Source organism: Notolepis coatsorum (genome assembly GCF_963971535.1).
Source record: "Notolepis coatsorum genome assembly, chromosome: 16".
NCBI lineage: Eukaryota > Metazoa > Chordata > Actinopteri > Aulopiformes > Paralepididae > Notolepis > Notolepis coatsorum.
In genome coordinates this window covers 60324555-60341286 of record NC_140180.1, presented here as the reverse complement: position 1 = coordinate 60341286, position 16732 = coordinate 60324555, and the positions used below count along the sequence as shown (strand labels likewise).

Genomic DNA, 16732 nt, shown 5'->3' with positions numbered 1-16732 from the left:
GTAACTCAGTTACTTCTATTCTGCATCGAACATTGTACATATGTCTATACTGAACACTGTGACCTCTATTTTTACTTCTATTTTACATGCTATACTATTTTATTTCATACTTATCTTATCTAGCACAGTCTCTGGAGCGTAACAGTAAGAAGCATTTTGTATAAAAGTATTCTGTACTTCTGTATGACGACTATTAAAGAAACTTGAAAATTGAAACTTGGGGAATATGGACATGAAGTCTTGTGTCTTATCCTGTTCCTCCTCAACAGTGATTGGAACTCTCTGTTTGTGAATTCGGTTCCGTTGTCGGACCTCAAACATCTTACGTTACCATAAGGGGCTATGTCTGCCAGGAATTTTTCCGTGGCCTGGAGTATGTCACTCTTTGCTTTAAGAAAGTAAACAAACACTGCCCCTGTGCACACATCTGTAAAAGACTGTACATATCTAAAGCCTCCTATGGACTCATTTCTTACTGGACCGGCAAGATCTGTGTTAACCAACGAAAGGGGTATCTTTACTTTTTCTGTGGGATTTCTGTTTCTCGATTGAGCAAACTTCCCCTTTATGCACACGACACATTCTTTATCAGGTCTACACTTTTCACCTTCAATGTGTGCACGTTCACTGCTTGCAGTTTCAGTAAATCCTCGTAATTACAATGACCCATAATCTCATGCCATGTCTGAATATCGTGGCTGATGGTTACTTTACACATATCATTGTCATTACACTCTGTTTTCAGGTAATACATTCTCTGATACACCTCTATGTCAAATCGCGTACCGTTGCGCTCTACAAGAAAATGTTTACCTTCATTGAAGAACACTCTGGCACCATTCGCAGTAGCAGCTATTACAGAGAATAGTCCTTGTGGGAACGATGGTACATAGAGAGCGTTCTTTAACGTCACTGTACGCCGGCGCCCCCCGCTGTCCGTGAGGTATACCTGTCCGGTCCTCTCTCTTTCGCCAACCCGTGTGTGCGCTTTCCGTCTGCCAGCTCCATGCTGTGTCTCTCCGGGCGGAAAGTTCTGTCAAAGTTCTTGAACAGACTCCTGTCGTTGATGACGTGGGACGACGCACCTGTGTCCACGATCAGTCCCCTCCTTTGGGCCCGTTGCAGCTGCGTTGGCCTGATGACGTATGCCGTCTGCGCCCTGGGGATGAAGTCCTCTCGTTCCGCTACTCTCCAGTCGTCGCCTCGATTCGTCTCACGCCGACCATCGGCGTCATCTTGTCCATGCGCACGTCGCGCGCTCTGGTCGCGTTTCTTCATGCATGCTCTGTCTGCGTGCCGCGTGGATCTGTGGAAGCCACACCAGACAGTTCTCGTGCAGTTACCTCTCCGATGGCCTTTATCTCCGCATCACCAACACGCCAGCTCCGTCGTGGGCCTGGTCCTTTCCGTTGGCGTCGCTCGGGCCTTTAGCACCCTCTCTCCCGCCTCTGCGGCGGCTGGGTGGGTATCTTCTGAGGCCTCGAAGTTCCTTAACTTAGCCTTGAACTGTCCCAGTGTCATGTCCATTGAACCGTGTGTTACCAGGAGTGTGAACGGTTTGTACAGCTCCGGTAGTCCTCTCATCATCATCGCCATCATTAGCCCATCGCTTGGTGCTTCTCCGGCACTCCTCAATGGCGTCGTGATCTGCTCCGCTCTGTTGACGTATTCAGTCACAGTCTCGGTGGGTCCCTTCTTCAGGGTCGTTAGTGCTATGTGGAGGGCCACGACTCGGGGTCTTCCTCGCCCGATGTAATGCTCTCTCAACACCTCCAGGCTTTCTCGGCCTCGGTCTTTAGTGTCGCGGAATATCATCCCCAAGCTGGTGTCGTCGAGCATCGGCGCTAACTCACAGTACGCGCTTGCGTTATGCTGGTCGTCTAGGGCTTGCTCTTCCGCCGTCAGTTCTCCCGTGGGGGCCGCCAGGATTGTCTCCTTCAGCCCCGTACCGTGCATGTAGCATAGCATGCGCTCTTCCCAGAGTTCATAGTTCTCTGCTTTTCCATTGAATGGGGGCCCTTTGTTCCTCCCTCTGGCCGCCACGCGTTCTAAGGTGGGGTTCTCCCCCTCGCCTCCGTTGTGTTCAGCGGGCGCCACGCGTTCTGGGATGGGGTTCTCCCCCTCGCCTCTGTTGTGCTCAGCAGGCTCCGTCTCCCCCGGTGCCGCCTCCTCTGGGCTCTGCGCGCTGACGGGGTTCTCCCCCTTGCCTCCGTTGTGCTCAGCAGGCTCCGTCTCCCCCGGTGCCGCCTCCTCGGGGCTCTGCGCGCTGCTCTCCGGGCGGGTCCGCTTGTGCTCCAGCAGCTCATCGGTGGGGTCGGTGCCCCGCTTCCTCTTGACGCGCAGGATCATCGTGTTGGATTCCATGTTGCTCTTTGTTGGTGGTAGGCTTAGCTTTTGCTCTTGTTGGCCTAGCGTCTAGCCGTGTGGTGCTCCCGGCGCTAACCTAGCCTATACTTCAGCTAAGCTTGCTACAGTACCCTTATTATTTCGCCCCGGCGTTATCTGGGCCCATAACCTGTTGACAGAATCCGGCTATAGGGCGACAATAATGTGGTCAAGAGGCATGGTTTCCATCTTTAGCCTTTAACTGGCTTGGTTTGTTTATTCACATGGTAAGAGCAGTAACACATGAGTCCTCCCCACCGCATGTATATATTCCCTCCCCGCCGTATGTATATTTCTCTCCCACCCACCCACCCCCTCCTAATGTACAGTCCCCTCCCCATCATATATACTCTGTCAGGATCTAGGGGTAACAGTACTGTATATTTGAATACCGTTTATGTCACAAATGTATCAGTACTAAATACCTATATGTCCCTATGCCATAAATGTCATGTATGTTGTGTATGTCATAAATGTCTATATGAATTGAAAATGGGGGACCCTGATGGAAACAAGACAAACGTCTTTCTCAGGTCTGCATCCCCTTAACAATTGTATGTATTGAGCCGTACTGTATTGTACCCATTCTGCAATCTGTTAAATAAAGTTTTCATTCATTCTTCTGAGAGACTGGGGGAGAGAAAGAAGGGGGAGGATACATTTACTTGTATACTCGCCACAAGGTGGTGTACCCGAGTGGTTCCGCCTAGAGCGCCCTCTAGTGGAAACAGATATATATGCAACTAGACAGTTACTGGTGGAGACAGTTATATATGCAGGTAAACAGTTACTAGTGTAAACAGCCATATATACAGTTAGACAGTTACTAACAATCCTACACAGAACCTCTGACTTCACCACCTAGAATTATAATAAGAGGATGGGTCACTCACACAGCCCCAGATTTCTTACAGGAGTTGTTGTTGTTGTTGTTGTTCAGCAATGGCAGACAATCACAGCTGTTGCTTTCCTCGAAGCAAATGCAAGTTGCGATTGGAGGACCAAGAAGTTATAGATGGGTCCAGTTGTCTCCCAGTGGTAAAGGGGAAGCGGTTTTCTAACATTTCTATGTTGACCTTGATCCATCCTCTTCTTTTTTTTTTTTACTTCATTTTTTAGCGTTTATAGCTTTTCTGGTCAAGCATGACCGACAGTTGTAGGGTGAAACGGGAGAGAGAGCAGGGGAAGACATTCGGCAAATGACGGCGAGTCCGGGAATCGAACTCGGAGTCAACCAGATCCGTGACGCAGCACGGTATTCCGCGACGCAGCGCGGTACATGGTGTGCTACTGGAGCACCCCGATTCATCCTCTTCTTATAATTCTAGGTTTAGAACTGCGCACAGTAGCAAAGACACTGGATGCAAAGAGGTATGGGCAGAGTAATAGAAGAACAACATAAATCTAGGCAATAAAATGTAATCTGAATATAGAATATGTTCAAATTAAGCAGTATAAACAAAGGTGCAGATGAGGGTCTGTATGCCCTATCGGTCATAATATACGTTACAATAAATATAGAAAAAACAAAAATATTAGTGCTGTCAATAGATAAAAAAAAATTTAACTAATTAATCTCACAATTTTCTGTAATTAATCTAGATTAAAAATCGCATTTTTCTACTTAAGACCGAAGCTTGTAACAGATATTTACTTGAGTAAAATCATGGAATTAATGTAAAAAATCAACACAAAGAAATTATATTTAGATTCAAAGACTATTTTAATAGCTTTCTTTGAATACAGTTTCTCTCGTGTGAAATACAAATGTTCAACAAAACCATCAACATTGACTCAGCTAGACCTCTTTCTTATATCTGCGGCGCTAACAGAAATAAAAACAACCCAGGCCTATGTTAAAGTGTAGATTGGCTTAGACTTAGAGGACGATAATATGAACTACCAGTAATATAAACCATATTAACAACAAAAAAAATTTCCATCTTCATGTCAGATGATTTTCAAAAGGGTGCATGAGTCAATGCAAAAAAGAACAAGCAAAAATACTGCTGACAATTTTCACTCCATAGATTAATCTAGATTAAAAGAAATTAACACTTTAAATAATTTTAATTAATCTTCAAAGTTAAAGCATTAACTTTGACAGCCCTAGAATATATACTATAAGTAAAAGTAAATGGTATACACAAGGTGCAGATGATGTCTGTACCCTAACAGTTATAATATACGTTATAGTCCATGCAGGTTTTGGTGGTTAAGGGTCAGACATTCCTAATAGTTCTCAAGTTCTGCAGCCGTTAGTTCTCCAGCTTCTGGCAGCAGTCCTGGTTGTGGAGCCCTGGTTGTTCAACTGCCACTGGAGAATAATGGTCAATGGCAGTTGAACTTTACCCAAACTTTCACTACTTTTTCTGTTCAAAGATATATTGTGACCTACAACCTGTGACCTACAACCTTAAATGTCAGGGGAACATCCTTTTAAGGGAACAGATACAGTAAGTTCCCTTAAAACACTGTGTGTGAAAAATCTAAAATGTCACATGATTGCGTGCGTTTCCAATGTGTTTTGCAACACGTCACATGTGACTAACATTTCACCTGTGCTTAATACACAGTTTAACATGCATTTAACATTCCATGGTTTTGCATGTAAAGCTTAGCCGTCACATATTTTCCACATGAGATCACGACAATATGCCTCATGATCTTATGAGTTATAAGTGAGAATATGTGTAAGCAAAGGGTGCAAATGTGATACCCTGAAATGCACGCGTGTAAAATTGACTTTACACATGGAATCACGTCAATCCAATGTTCCAAAAACACATGGGAAACACATGTAATAACATGCAAAAGAAAAAGCATTTTCACTTGTGAAATTCATGTGGTTTTCTGTAAGGGAAACTCATCTGCTCCAATTGCCCTCCATCCCTCTGGGAGGCGCTATAGGAATCTCCTTTCCAAGTCAAGCAGGCTCAAGAACAGCTTCTTCCCCTCAGCTGTCATCTCACTGAACTCTGTACCCCATGCTGTACCCCCTCCCCCGGTCTCTCTCTCTCTCTTTCTCTTTCTCTGATTGATTGATTGAAAAATGTATTAACAGATTGCAGAATGGGTACAATACAGTACAGCTCAATACACACAATTGTTAAGGGGATGCAGATCAGGGAAAGACTTTCGTCTTGTTTACATCAGGGTCCCCCATTTTCAATTCATCATAACATAATATACATGACTTACATGACATACAGATAGACCGTACAGTTACATCTAGACATTCATGACATACCAGATCTACAAATATACAGTACTGTTTATAAGTACAAAAAGAGTCTAAAAAGAGAGTATATACATTTGAGGGGGAAGAAACTGTACATTGCACATGCACTGAATGTACATTGGAGGAGGTTGGGTAGGTGGGGTGGGGAACTGTACATTGGAGGGGGTTGGGTTTGGACATTTACAGGGGCCAGTTTCGAATTGTCTCCCGTAGGTGCTCTTTGAGAGTGGTTTTGAAGGTGGTATAGTGATTCACATTCCTTTACAGCTGTGGGTAGGGCGTTCCACTGTCATTGATGTGGCATCTCAAACTCTGAACTCCATTACCTATACACACAATCTATACCTATGTACTGCCTTACACTGTAATCATAACTACCTACCTCAAACTATAGTCTACCCATAGAACAATATGATAACCATGTACAATAACACTGTATACCATATAAATGTATCTATATCCCATACCTACTTTTATTAGTTATACCGCTGGCCAGTATGGCTTACTACCATAGTATATTTATACTTGTATCACTGACTGTACATAATAATACTGTACATATGTCAGATTAAGATAAGATATTCCTTTATTGATCCCCTTGGGGAAATTCAGTAACATATTTTCTCAGTAGCTTTGAATCACTTGATAATAATAATAATAATAATAATAATAATAATAATAATAATAATAATAATAATAATAATAATAATAATAATAATAATAATAATAATACATCTATCTTATATAGCGCTTTTCCAGGTGCTCAAAGACGCTTTACATGGGCAGGAGAGACAAATTATGGCAAAACAAAAAACAGAACAAAAACAGAACAAAAATAATACATGACAAAATAAAATAAAACCAACAGAATTAGAGGTCAAAAGCAAGATTGAAAATGTGAGTTTTGAGGGCTGATTTAAAAGATGTCAGGGTGTTTGCATCACGGATATGGCTGGGGAGGGCATTCCAGAGGGAGGGGGCAGCAGCAGCAAAGGCCCTGTCGCCCCAGGTCCGGAGCTTGGTCGTGGGAGGTGTTAGGAGGTTGGCATCTGCAGACTTAAGGCGATACACTGTATATTAATGTATATACACTGTATATTACACACCTGTCGTGTATATTGTTATGCACTTTACTGTTACCTCACACTCTGGTTAGAACTTATTTTCGTTGTACTGTACTTGAGCTGTATGATGACAATAGATTTGAATCTAATCTAAAGATAAGTGGGATATCTCGCTGACATTCAAACATTGTGATATTGAAGACATCAATGTTATAATGTTGATTTGTAAAGAAATGTTTCTGAACATGTGACAAGATTGGATTGTCTGTATGTTCCAGGGGCCTGGTACATACAGATTGATATGGATTACAGTGGACCTGGTGTCATTGCTGATAATGTTTGGGCTGTTCGTCTTACAGAGGTGAGTATGGCACAGTATGGCAGAGTGTTTTTATGATACAATCATATAAGCAATGGGTGATTTTTCCACGTTACTGTCATCCTAAGTAAAAGGTGCTGTTTCAGTCACTGTAAACTTTAGGATTGTTGGGATAATAGAAATGAGGAAATAATCACACTAAAATCAAATGGTTATGATGGTTCTGACAATGTAACTTTAATCAGTTTGATGCTTCAGTCATTCATCAGTCTCTTGGTTTTAATTAAGCATGTCACAATGATATTCACAAACATGCTTTGGTCTTTGGTCTTAATAAGCATATGATTTCCCTATATGGGAAGAGAGAGGCATACACTCATTAGGGGATATTTTTAATAACAAGGGCCTCTGTAGTTATGTCGAAATATGCATAAAGTTTAACCTCACCGAGTCCACATGGCTTTTTTACATACAGTTACGACTTTGTATGAGATCTCACGGTGTTCCATTACACATACCAATTGAACACCACAGATACCACAAATTTTTCTATGAAAGAGATACATTGGGAGGTTTTGTATCAGGTTTTTATTATCAATTACTAACGTCCTCGTATGAAACCCTTCAACTAGACAATGTCTGGAGGAGGGATATACCAGACCTGGAAAATGACTTTGATTGGCAAGGAGCCTGGGCAAATGTCCGACTTACATCAAGGAACCCGGATCATCAACAAATCAATCTGAACTATATTCACAGGACATACTTGACTCCTATAAGGCTGTGCAAAATGGGGCTTATACAAGACTCCAAATGCTCCCAATGTACAAATGGGGACGAAGGAACATTTATGCACATGTATTGGGACTGCCCACCAGTTAAGGCATTCTGGAAAGATGTGTCCCAACAATTATCAATACTCGTATTTTGGAATATACCTGTACACCCCGCGGTATTGCTATTGAATGATGTTTTTGAGTTTGCAGTGAATCCACAACTAAAAAGATTGGTTTTATCGGGTATCACAGTAGCTAAAAAACTGATCGCATCACGTTGGTTTCAACCGGAAAAAATGTGCCGGAAAGTGTGGTTTCTTACATATCTCGATGTGATATATCAAGAAATTTCTACAGCAAGAATTCTGGGGCTCAATGAATCCAAAATGTCAATGTGGTTAGAAGTGGTGGAGAGAATAAAAGCTAGCCTATAATGGTGGTGTCTGGTTAGGAGTGAGGGATAATGGAGGTACTATCCAAGAGGGGGTCCGGGAGGGGGGGGTTTGAGCTGGAGCATATGTGTGTAGGGTTTTAGAAAATAGGTATTAGGGGTATATTATATACTAACATTTATATAATTGTAACTTCGCTGGATATACACTGTATACGGTTAAAATGTTATTATTGACTATTTTTGTTTTATCCTGTTTCTGTACTTGCATATATTTTAACCACCTTTACTGAAAGTTTCATTATACATTGTGTGTTGAGTACTGACTTTTAATAAGTTTTGTTTTGCAACAATAAAAAAAATTAAAAAAAAAAAAATAAGCATATGATTTAAAGAGGTGCATTTGCATTTGGACAACATTTGGAAAACAATGTTATAGATCAGTTCCATTTAATCACTTCAGGAAATCCTATGATTAGTCGACAGAGAATGTCTTTAGATGGGCACAGTCAGCCCTAATAATTACAAATAACACCACTGTACTGCGTTGAGAGCTCACTCTTTTGGTTCTATATTGAAAATATACTAATGATTTGTTTAATATTGACATTGATTGATTATGATTATGATTTAAAAAAAAATACCCAGGGACAGTGCACATTAATCAACATCTTCAGTTTCCACATCAATGTAAATGTGCCAGAATTAGCTAATGCGCTAGTTTTCATCTGTATAGTCCCTGCCTACCATGCATGTCTTTATTAATTTTGACAAGTGGCATTAATCCTCATCTTAACCAAATCACAAGACCAGGTAGCATGCTAAGGAATGTAAGTCCTATTCATAGTTTGTGTGATTTTCAACAGGGAAAGACAAGCAAAGAAACAGATCTTCAGCCAGGAGAGAACTATCGCTCTTCTTGCCAAGTGAATAGTTCACCCCCTGGGTCCAGCAGCAGATGGGTCAGCCCAGAAACTAACAAAACACCCCTCCCTGTACCACTGGCATGGTTTGGCCATGGATCAGAAAAGAGATATTAATTGCTATGCCCCAGTGTATTTAAAAAATATGTTTACAGATTTTATACAAAATTAAAGATCCACATTATGCCACTGGATTGTCATTTAACTGTGTTTGTTTTAATTCCAGGCTACATTGAGCTGTTGTATCTGTTTTTATTTTTTTTATCAGGTAATTTATTCCTGTTACCTGCTATGAGGTTCTTTATTACATTGTAAATAAGAGAGCAACATATAGATATGTCTTTCCCCTTAGCACTTTACTTTTTGTCAGACATCACAAAAATGTTTTTAACTGATGACAAATATCTAACATGAGTTTAGTTAGTGTGTGAAATACCCACTGGCAATGAAGAGGTCCCCCTCAATATGCAATACAAGATTTCATGAAGGCAAGGCAGATGGACTAGACTAGGGCTAGGCTACACACTTTGCACACACATCACCAAGGCGAACAGCATCATACACGATAGATAAGATCACTCAAGCAACATAATCCACATCGCAAGTGACTAGGTATTCAGTGGCAAAATAAGAGGAAACTATCTTTCTCATGTTTTACAAACTGAATAATGGACATAAGCTTTTAAATACATTTTTAAGTGACACATTATTTGTTTTTCCGAAGACCCCCCCCCCCCCCCCTACACGTAGCTGTTGAGGTTTTCTGGATGCAAGTGTGATTGTTTGTTTCTTGAATAAATATGGTATGTGATCTGTCTGTGACGTTTGAATAAATATGGTATGATTTTTCTGTGACATTTTACAGCCTCCTTTATGTGCAAATACCATACAAATACAAACAAGTATTAGTGCAACAGTCCTCCAACGAGATGCTGCCTCCAACAGTTACCTACTTGCTGAGAACACCACCATATAGTCACCACTAGATGGCAGACATAGCCATAATAAAAAAAGAAAAGAGAAGCAACCACAGGCTGATTTGTAAAAGAAAATGAAATGACCAAAAATGGGCTACTCGGTGTTGTATTATTGATAGGCCTAAATGTACAGCAAATAATGATAAAATACTAAAGGACAGTTAAAATGGTGCCATTTTTAAGTACCCAGTAAAATCTATAGGAAAACTCTTTCATGGCAAAATAATATTGTCATTATTCCCAACCCAAGGGTGGGTCAAAGACCTATTCTACAAGGCGAGGCAACAAGTGCGAGGGGCGGTGACGCATAAACACTTGCACTTTCTTTTGACCAAACTTCTGGGAACTTTTCATGAAATTGGCCCGTGGTTGCCACAGCTTGCTCGTGTATATGGATCATATGGACCGTTAGTCCGCTACAAACTAACTGTTCAGCGACCCTGGGAGTGTCTAAACTTGCTGGTCAAGATACAACTACGGAATGTACCAACATTTTTAAAGCCAGAGCGACACTTGTTTTCGTAGAACGTTCCTCGTCCAAAGCTGTCAAGTTATTTAATTTTACTTGGCAAAAACAATAGTTTACTTTTCGAGTCGCCAACACCAGCTATGGTTCATAAATATGGTAAGTACTTCATCTTCCTCACGTGCTCATCTGTCAACGGTGTTGTCGCTGGCACGCGCTGCTGTTGCTATCACATGTTTTTTCATCATGTCTACAAAGATTGTATTAATGTGCATATAGGTGAATCCAATAATAATTTGAAGAACAAGAGAGGGAGAGAGGGCTTACAACTTTTCATCCCACCTCAGTTTTTACATGGGTGGCTGGTGTAAGAAGAACTGTAACACTCCCACGGGAAAACAGGAAGTATTTTTCCATTTCATACTGTAGTCACTCATTGATTGATTGATTGATTGAAAACTTTATTAACAGATTGCAGAATGGGTACAGTACAGTACAGCTCAATACACACAATTGTTAAGGGGATGCAGACCAGAGAAAGACTTTCGTCTTGTTTACATCAGGGTCCCCCATTTTCAATTCATAGTACCGGACTGTACACAAAAGGGCTCAAGTTAATGTGGCTGTGAAGTCAACAACACAGTTACCTGGGTGATAGAATCAGCCCTGCTGTGGTCATTACACCGTAACCAGCAGTAACCAGTAACCACCCACCTGGCGCTCTGCGCAGGTCTTCTCAGACATCTCAAGGGATGGGGGGGGGGGGGGGGTCACATTTTAAACGAGTGTTGGGGCTGAGGAAACGTTGTGACTGTGCATTGACCTCATTCACACGGCGGGCATTTTGCTCTTACGTCATGCTCAGGTTGGGTTCCTCTCCACCGAAAGAAAAGGGGTGGGAAGGGGAACCCAACCTGAGCATGACATAAGAGCAAAATGGCCGCCGTGTGAATATGGTCAACTACCTTTCTGATCCAGATTTTGTATGTAATAGTATGATGTATTATTTATAATAATTAGCTAATAGTAACATAATTTAGTCTGTTTTGTCCCTTAGGAGATGTTTGTTTTACAAGTTCACACCAACCTACTCACTTTATTAACAACTAGCCTACATCCTCAACTTTAGTTAACCATTGACATGGGTCTGTCAAAATGAATAGACTGGTGGTCTGAGACATGTCCTTTTGTATTGTGAGACAGACACAGAGCGGGCGGTGGGGCTGCTGAGGCAGTACCAGGCCAACCTGACCAGTCCAGAGGAGCAGGCCTTGAAGACCAGTGTGGGGAAAGTATCTGACATATTCGGCAGCCAGCTGTTTCATGCCCTCCTTGGTAAGAGAGACACTGCAAACTGCCTGTTTAGAGTATTTAAATAGCTGTCAGGAATTAAATTAGATTAGATTAGATTCAAATTTATAGCACAAGTACAGTACAACGAAAATAAGTTTGTCATGCAACCAGAGTGCAAATGTAACAGTAAAGTGCAATAGTAATATACAATGTACAGGTGATTAAGCTGGGTATTAAATGAGTACTACTGAGCAATAGTGCTAAATTATGAGATGAGTTGTAGTATTAATATATGTATATATATATATATATATATATATATATATATATATATATATATATATATATATATATATATATATATATATATATATATATATATATATATATATATATATATATATATATATATATATTCATTCATTAATTAATTTACAAATTTGTCTTCATACACTTTGTTGGAAGTTTACAGCTGGGTACTGTAGGCAGACTGCCACAAAATCCATATTTTTGTATGTATAAGCAATCCCAACCTGAGCATGACACAAGAGCAAAATGGCCACCGCGTGAATATGGTCAATTGATGTACTCTGATGCGTTTGTGTGTTTGTTTGTTGAATCACAGGATGTAGCCAGGGTCAGGTTATATTAATTTGTGTGGGAAATTAACTGGGTCTAAATGTTTCCTAATTAAGCTCCATGAAAGAGTCCTTTCAGTTTTCCTCACAAAAGGTTTGCTGTATACCCCCCCCCCCCTCTGCAACATGCTCAGATTGTAATGCAATCCTATTAAAGAAGGCCACAACACAATATTTATGCTGGTATCTGTTGGCCTTGTCTATAGCCCTCTGAAAGCCTGGTCTGAGAAGCTTAAACTACTCGTGGAGAAAAAAACTCTTTGCATGACTCAGTGAAAGTGTCTCTTTTATGTACAGTAGGTTGCGCCAGCTTATGCAAACATGGTCATTGCCCAGAAGAAATGTTATTGGCTCATCACTGCTAGGAAGTGAGAGTAGTATACTGCACTTGCCAGTGACCAATGGATATTACCAGTTTGAAATTACTACAGTACAACTATGAGCGCAGTGTGACCTTCATGACGTCACATTATCTGGTATTATCTAAACAAATAACTAATATGTATCTAACTATATATATACCTTTATAACATAGCAGGAACCCACTGAGGTTCCTGTGAATCATAACCTCTATTCTTTTTAAGGAAAATAAAGCAAATTAGTTCTGTTTAACCAATGCTTGAGTGGGCCTTCTAATTACCATGGTGGCCATGCTATAATCATGCCTGCCTTTGGGGCTGCTGCTGCTGCTACTGCTGGGGCTCTGGAGGGGGATGGGTCAGCATTGGCAGGGCTACGGCTGAAACTAGCCTGTCCTCCTTGATTAAAGTTTCTATCCACTCATGGATGACCGTATGACCCCTTAGTAATCCCTAGATATGTTATAATGATATTGACCTGTGTGTTCCTACAGACACATGTTTTAAACAGAATTGGATAACAGTTTTATCTTATCAGTATGAATGATCCTTGTGCCTACAGAGGGCTTCTTTGCTCAAACTTAGCACATTGTTAAGACGTTAAGACATCCAACGCTTTATAATTATCTTTCAATTGGTTCAATATCATCATCATCATCATCATCATCATCATCAGCAGCAGCAGCAGCATTATAGGTGTTTTGACATAGTAATCTCATTAGTTATTACAGCTGAGGGTGATGTCAAAGAAGAGGCCCCTCTGAAACCAGAGAGAGAGAGGGAGAGAGAGAATACCAAACATTCCGCAGTGGGATTGTACCCCCACAGTCATGGCTGAGTTGGAGGGAGATGGGATGGCTGCCGTGCTGGCCCGCGCCTGCAGCTCCCCTGGTCTGCCTGACTGTTCTGTTCTGACGCTGAGGTTATTAAAGTGCAGAAAGAGAGGAAGAAGCCTGCTGTCTGTTACCTCTGTTACACCTACACAGTTCTCCAGGAATTAGTCTGACTCACAGGATGTTGAACGCATATAGAACTTTTCAGAAGAATTCCGTTGCTAAGGGAAAAACCTTGGCCCCTGTTTATTTCCTGTCAGCTACTGTATTACCAATCATTGCAACAGGAAATACAAAGGGGCCCATTACACTATGCTGCAAGGTGCGTTTTGGACTTAGCGCCGCCCTAGGTCACTATGATTGGTTTGAGAAATGCAGACAACCCAAAATATTTATTATCACTATTGCGCAACAATAAATAGGTTCTGCCAGATGTCTCCTGTTTTGACACAGCACCAAAATTCAGTGTGGAGATGCAAGACTACCCGGGAATAAACCCTGTCGGCCTATAAATAGGTCATCCCAGGACGACGACCCCTAGTTGGCTCCATGTGAAAGGGTTAATGGTCAACCCATGTTGAGGGACCACTCTTCTCTGCCTTTATTTATGGCCATAATGTAAAACATCTGTGGCATATTAATATGACACAACTACCTGCAATAAAAAGGTGGTGTTTATGTTTCTGTTTGAATGACGCTGTGCATTGTTGCATAAACCTTTCATTTGATGAACGATGGTAAACTGAACAAAGTGAAAGGTCAGTGTACCATCACCACCTGTGTAGAACAATGAATGTACACGATTACAGAAATAAACGTATGGACTCGACTAGGGCTGGGTGGTATATCCAATATGAAGGTATACTGTCATGGATCCATGCAAAGGTATGGATTTTTACTATACTACAATATACTGTATAGCCTATATATAGCCAACATTTTCTTTTTATGAAATAGGTCCATGACAATTTGCACTGGAAAACTATACTATCACATATGGTTATATCATCAAAACTAAGGAAAATATGGTGATGTGATATTTTGGTCATGTCGCACAGCCTTAGACCTGACCCGTCCTCTGTAACTGGGAACAACCTGGGACCTACCATGCGTTCGTGCCTCGGTGCAAATGCCTGTCCGATGAGGGATGGACTTGGGTCAGTAACCTGTGTTTTAACCAGGGTTGTTGTCGGTGTAAAAGGGGGTCTCGGGTGCAGGGCAGAGGAGGGTCAAATGAGGCCGGGCCCTTCACTCAACATGTGGTTCTCATCAGGCAAGGCACACGGTGACCTGGAATACGGCACAATACAAACTCACCCTGCTGTCCTGCTTCTTTTCACAATCTCAGGATCATGTGAACTGGCTGACTGTGTTTGGGGTTTTGTATCGTCAATGACACGCACTACTGTAGCCTTGGATGTGAGTTTTTCCCAGTAAAAAGAAAGCTTCTCACTGGAGATTCAGTTATTTGAGAGTGGAGTTATTCTTGGACAGGATAATGTTGATTCATTCCGTGATCTTTGTGACCAGAAAAGCTAATTAATTTACTAGTGATTGAGCGTGGGTGGTGAAGTGTTGTCCTACTGTGTTCATAACTTGAGGGCAGGGATATGTCGACATTAGACCCACAAAGTGCAGTATTTGTTCTGAAAGAGATCCCATTGACTTTAATGGAATGTGGGAAGTTTGGGAAGTGTTTGATGCAGTGTGGGAAGCTGGAGCCCTGGGCCACTTGATTGGATGTCTGCATGGTTGCACAATCACAGACAAAGGTTGCCCCTACTGAGCACTCATCCCATTGTTCCCCAACATACAAACATGCAGTAAGGGGCAGGGGGTACTGGCATGGAGCTGGGGTGTGCGGCTGTGCGCGCACTCGCATACATGCACACTCACACCACTAAGTTCCTGATGACAGCAGATTATTTAATTTAGGGAATGAATGGAGGAGGGGTGATTTGTTTAAAGCCAAGGCCACAGCCCTTTAATTATGACCCAGTTTTCTTTAACCCATTAATGTCCACCATGGAATTTTATAATTTCAGTACTTAAAGCACTTGCTGAGCTGAGCACAAATCAGATGGAATATTTAAAATCGGTCAAAATGCCCCACCAAATGTTTTCTGTTAGAGGTAGAAACATAGAATTAGCTGTGAGAATTGTCAATACATGTGGCTACACAAGACAAAATTAAATAAAAAATAGATTTCACATATTTATCATGCCTTAACTCATTCAGCGCCAACTACGTAATAATACGTGTTTGCTTGCTAGCGGTTGAGCGCCTGTCACGAAATACTACTCGATTTTAATATTATACAGTCTCACGGACCTCGGTGTATCACTGGGACTCATTCTGAGACCTCGAGATTGCTATGCCGGACGAATCCTGCTAGGTGGCGTATCGCCTACCCTTTGAAACCTTATTTCACACTTGTGTGTTACATTTTATATGGTCCGGGCGGAGAATTTGGACCCGGGCAAGTGAAACGCTTCATTCGAGCAACTTGGAACGCGGCCAGCACACTTGATGCATAGTTTGTCCCATTTCATCAATACTGGAAATCGCGATCAGACAATTGGAATATTCATTTTGGAATACCTCCTAGCAAAGGTAAGGACTATATGACGTCAATCCTACTTTGATCCTACAATGATTTCACAATGTCACGTACTCCAAAACGTATGTCGTTGCTGACGATCAGAGCATCACAAAATGACCCCCCCCCCCCCCTTGATGCCTTCATGATGAAACATAATATCTATTATATACCTTTGATTTGGAAATAGTATCGTGTCCAGGCGAGCAACCCGAACGACTTTCTCAAAATGCTCCATAACTCAGCTTCCAGGAATTAGCCTGGATCACTCTGAAACTATACAATATTCACCACGGGATAACACGTGAATGTATACATGAAAAAATGTACTCTTTTTTACATATTGGACTACAAATAGTGTCTGTCAAATGAGCCTGACTATTTTCTCCATAGATGTAATATAGAATATACAATAGATCCGCAAAGATCGTGAAATGTCGTGAAAATAGGCAATGGAAAGCTGGCCC

The 16732-nt window shown here is 41.5% G+C and overlaps 2 protein-coding genes across 4 annotated transcripts in view; both read left to right on the top strand.

The window, feature by feature from the left end:
• The window catches only part of gdpd2 (glycerophosphodiester phosphodiesterase domain containing 2), a 118467-nt gene extending 108624 nt beyond the window's left edge, over positions 1 to 9843 (top strand). For all 3 annotated transcript variants that reach the window (XM_084332168.1, XM_084332169.1, XM_084332167.1), the window contains exons 14-15: positions 6969 to 7051; positions 9043 to 9843. In XM_084332168.1, the coding sequence (XP_084188294.1) occupies positions 6969 to 7051; positions 9043 to 9106 (147 nt within the window). In that variant the 3' untranslated portion in view covers positions 9107 to 9843. The remainder of the gene's footprint in view (positions 1 to 6968; positions 7052 to 9042) is intronic.
• A 612-nt stretch (positions 9844 to 10455) lies between these two features.
• Positions 10456 to 16732, top strand: part of dlg3 (discs, large homolog 3) — a 304684-nt gene continuing 298407 nt past the window's right edge. The window contains 2 exon segments of the mRNA XM_084332164.1: positions 10456 to 10701; positions 11746 to 11877. Coding sequence (XP_084188290.1) covers positions 10686 to 10701; positions 11746 to 11877 — 148 coding nt within the window. The 5' untranslated portion in view covers positions 10456 to 10685.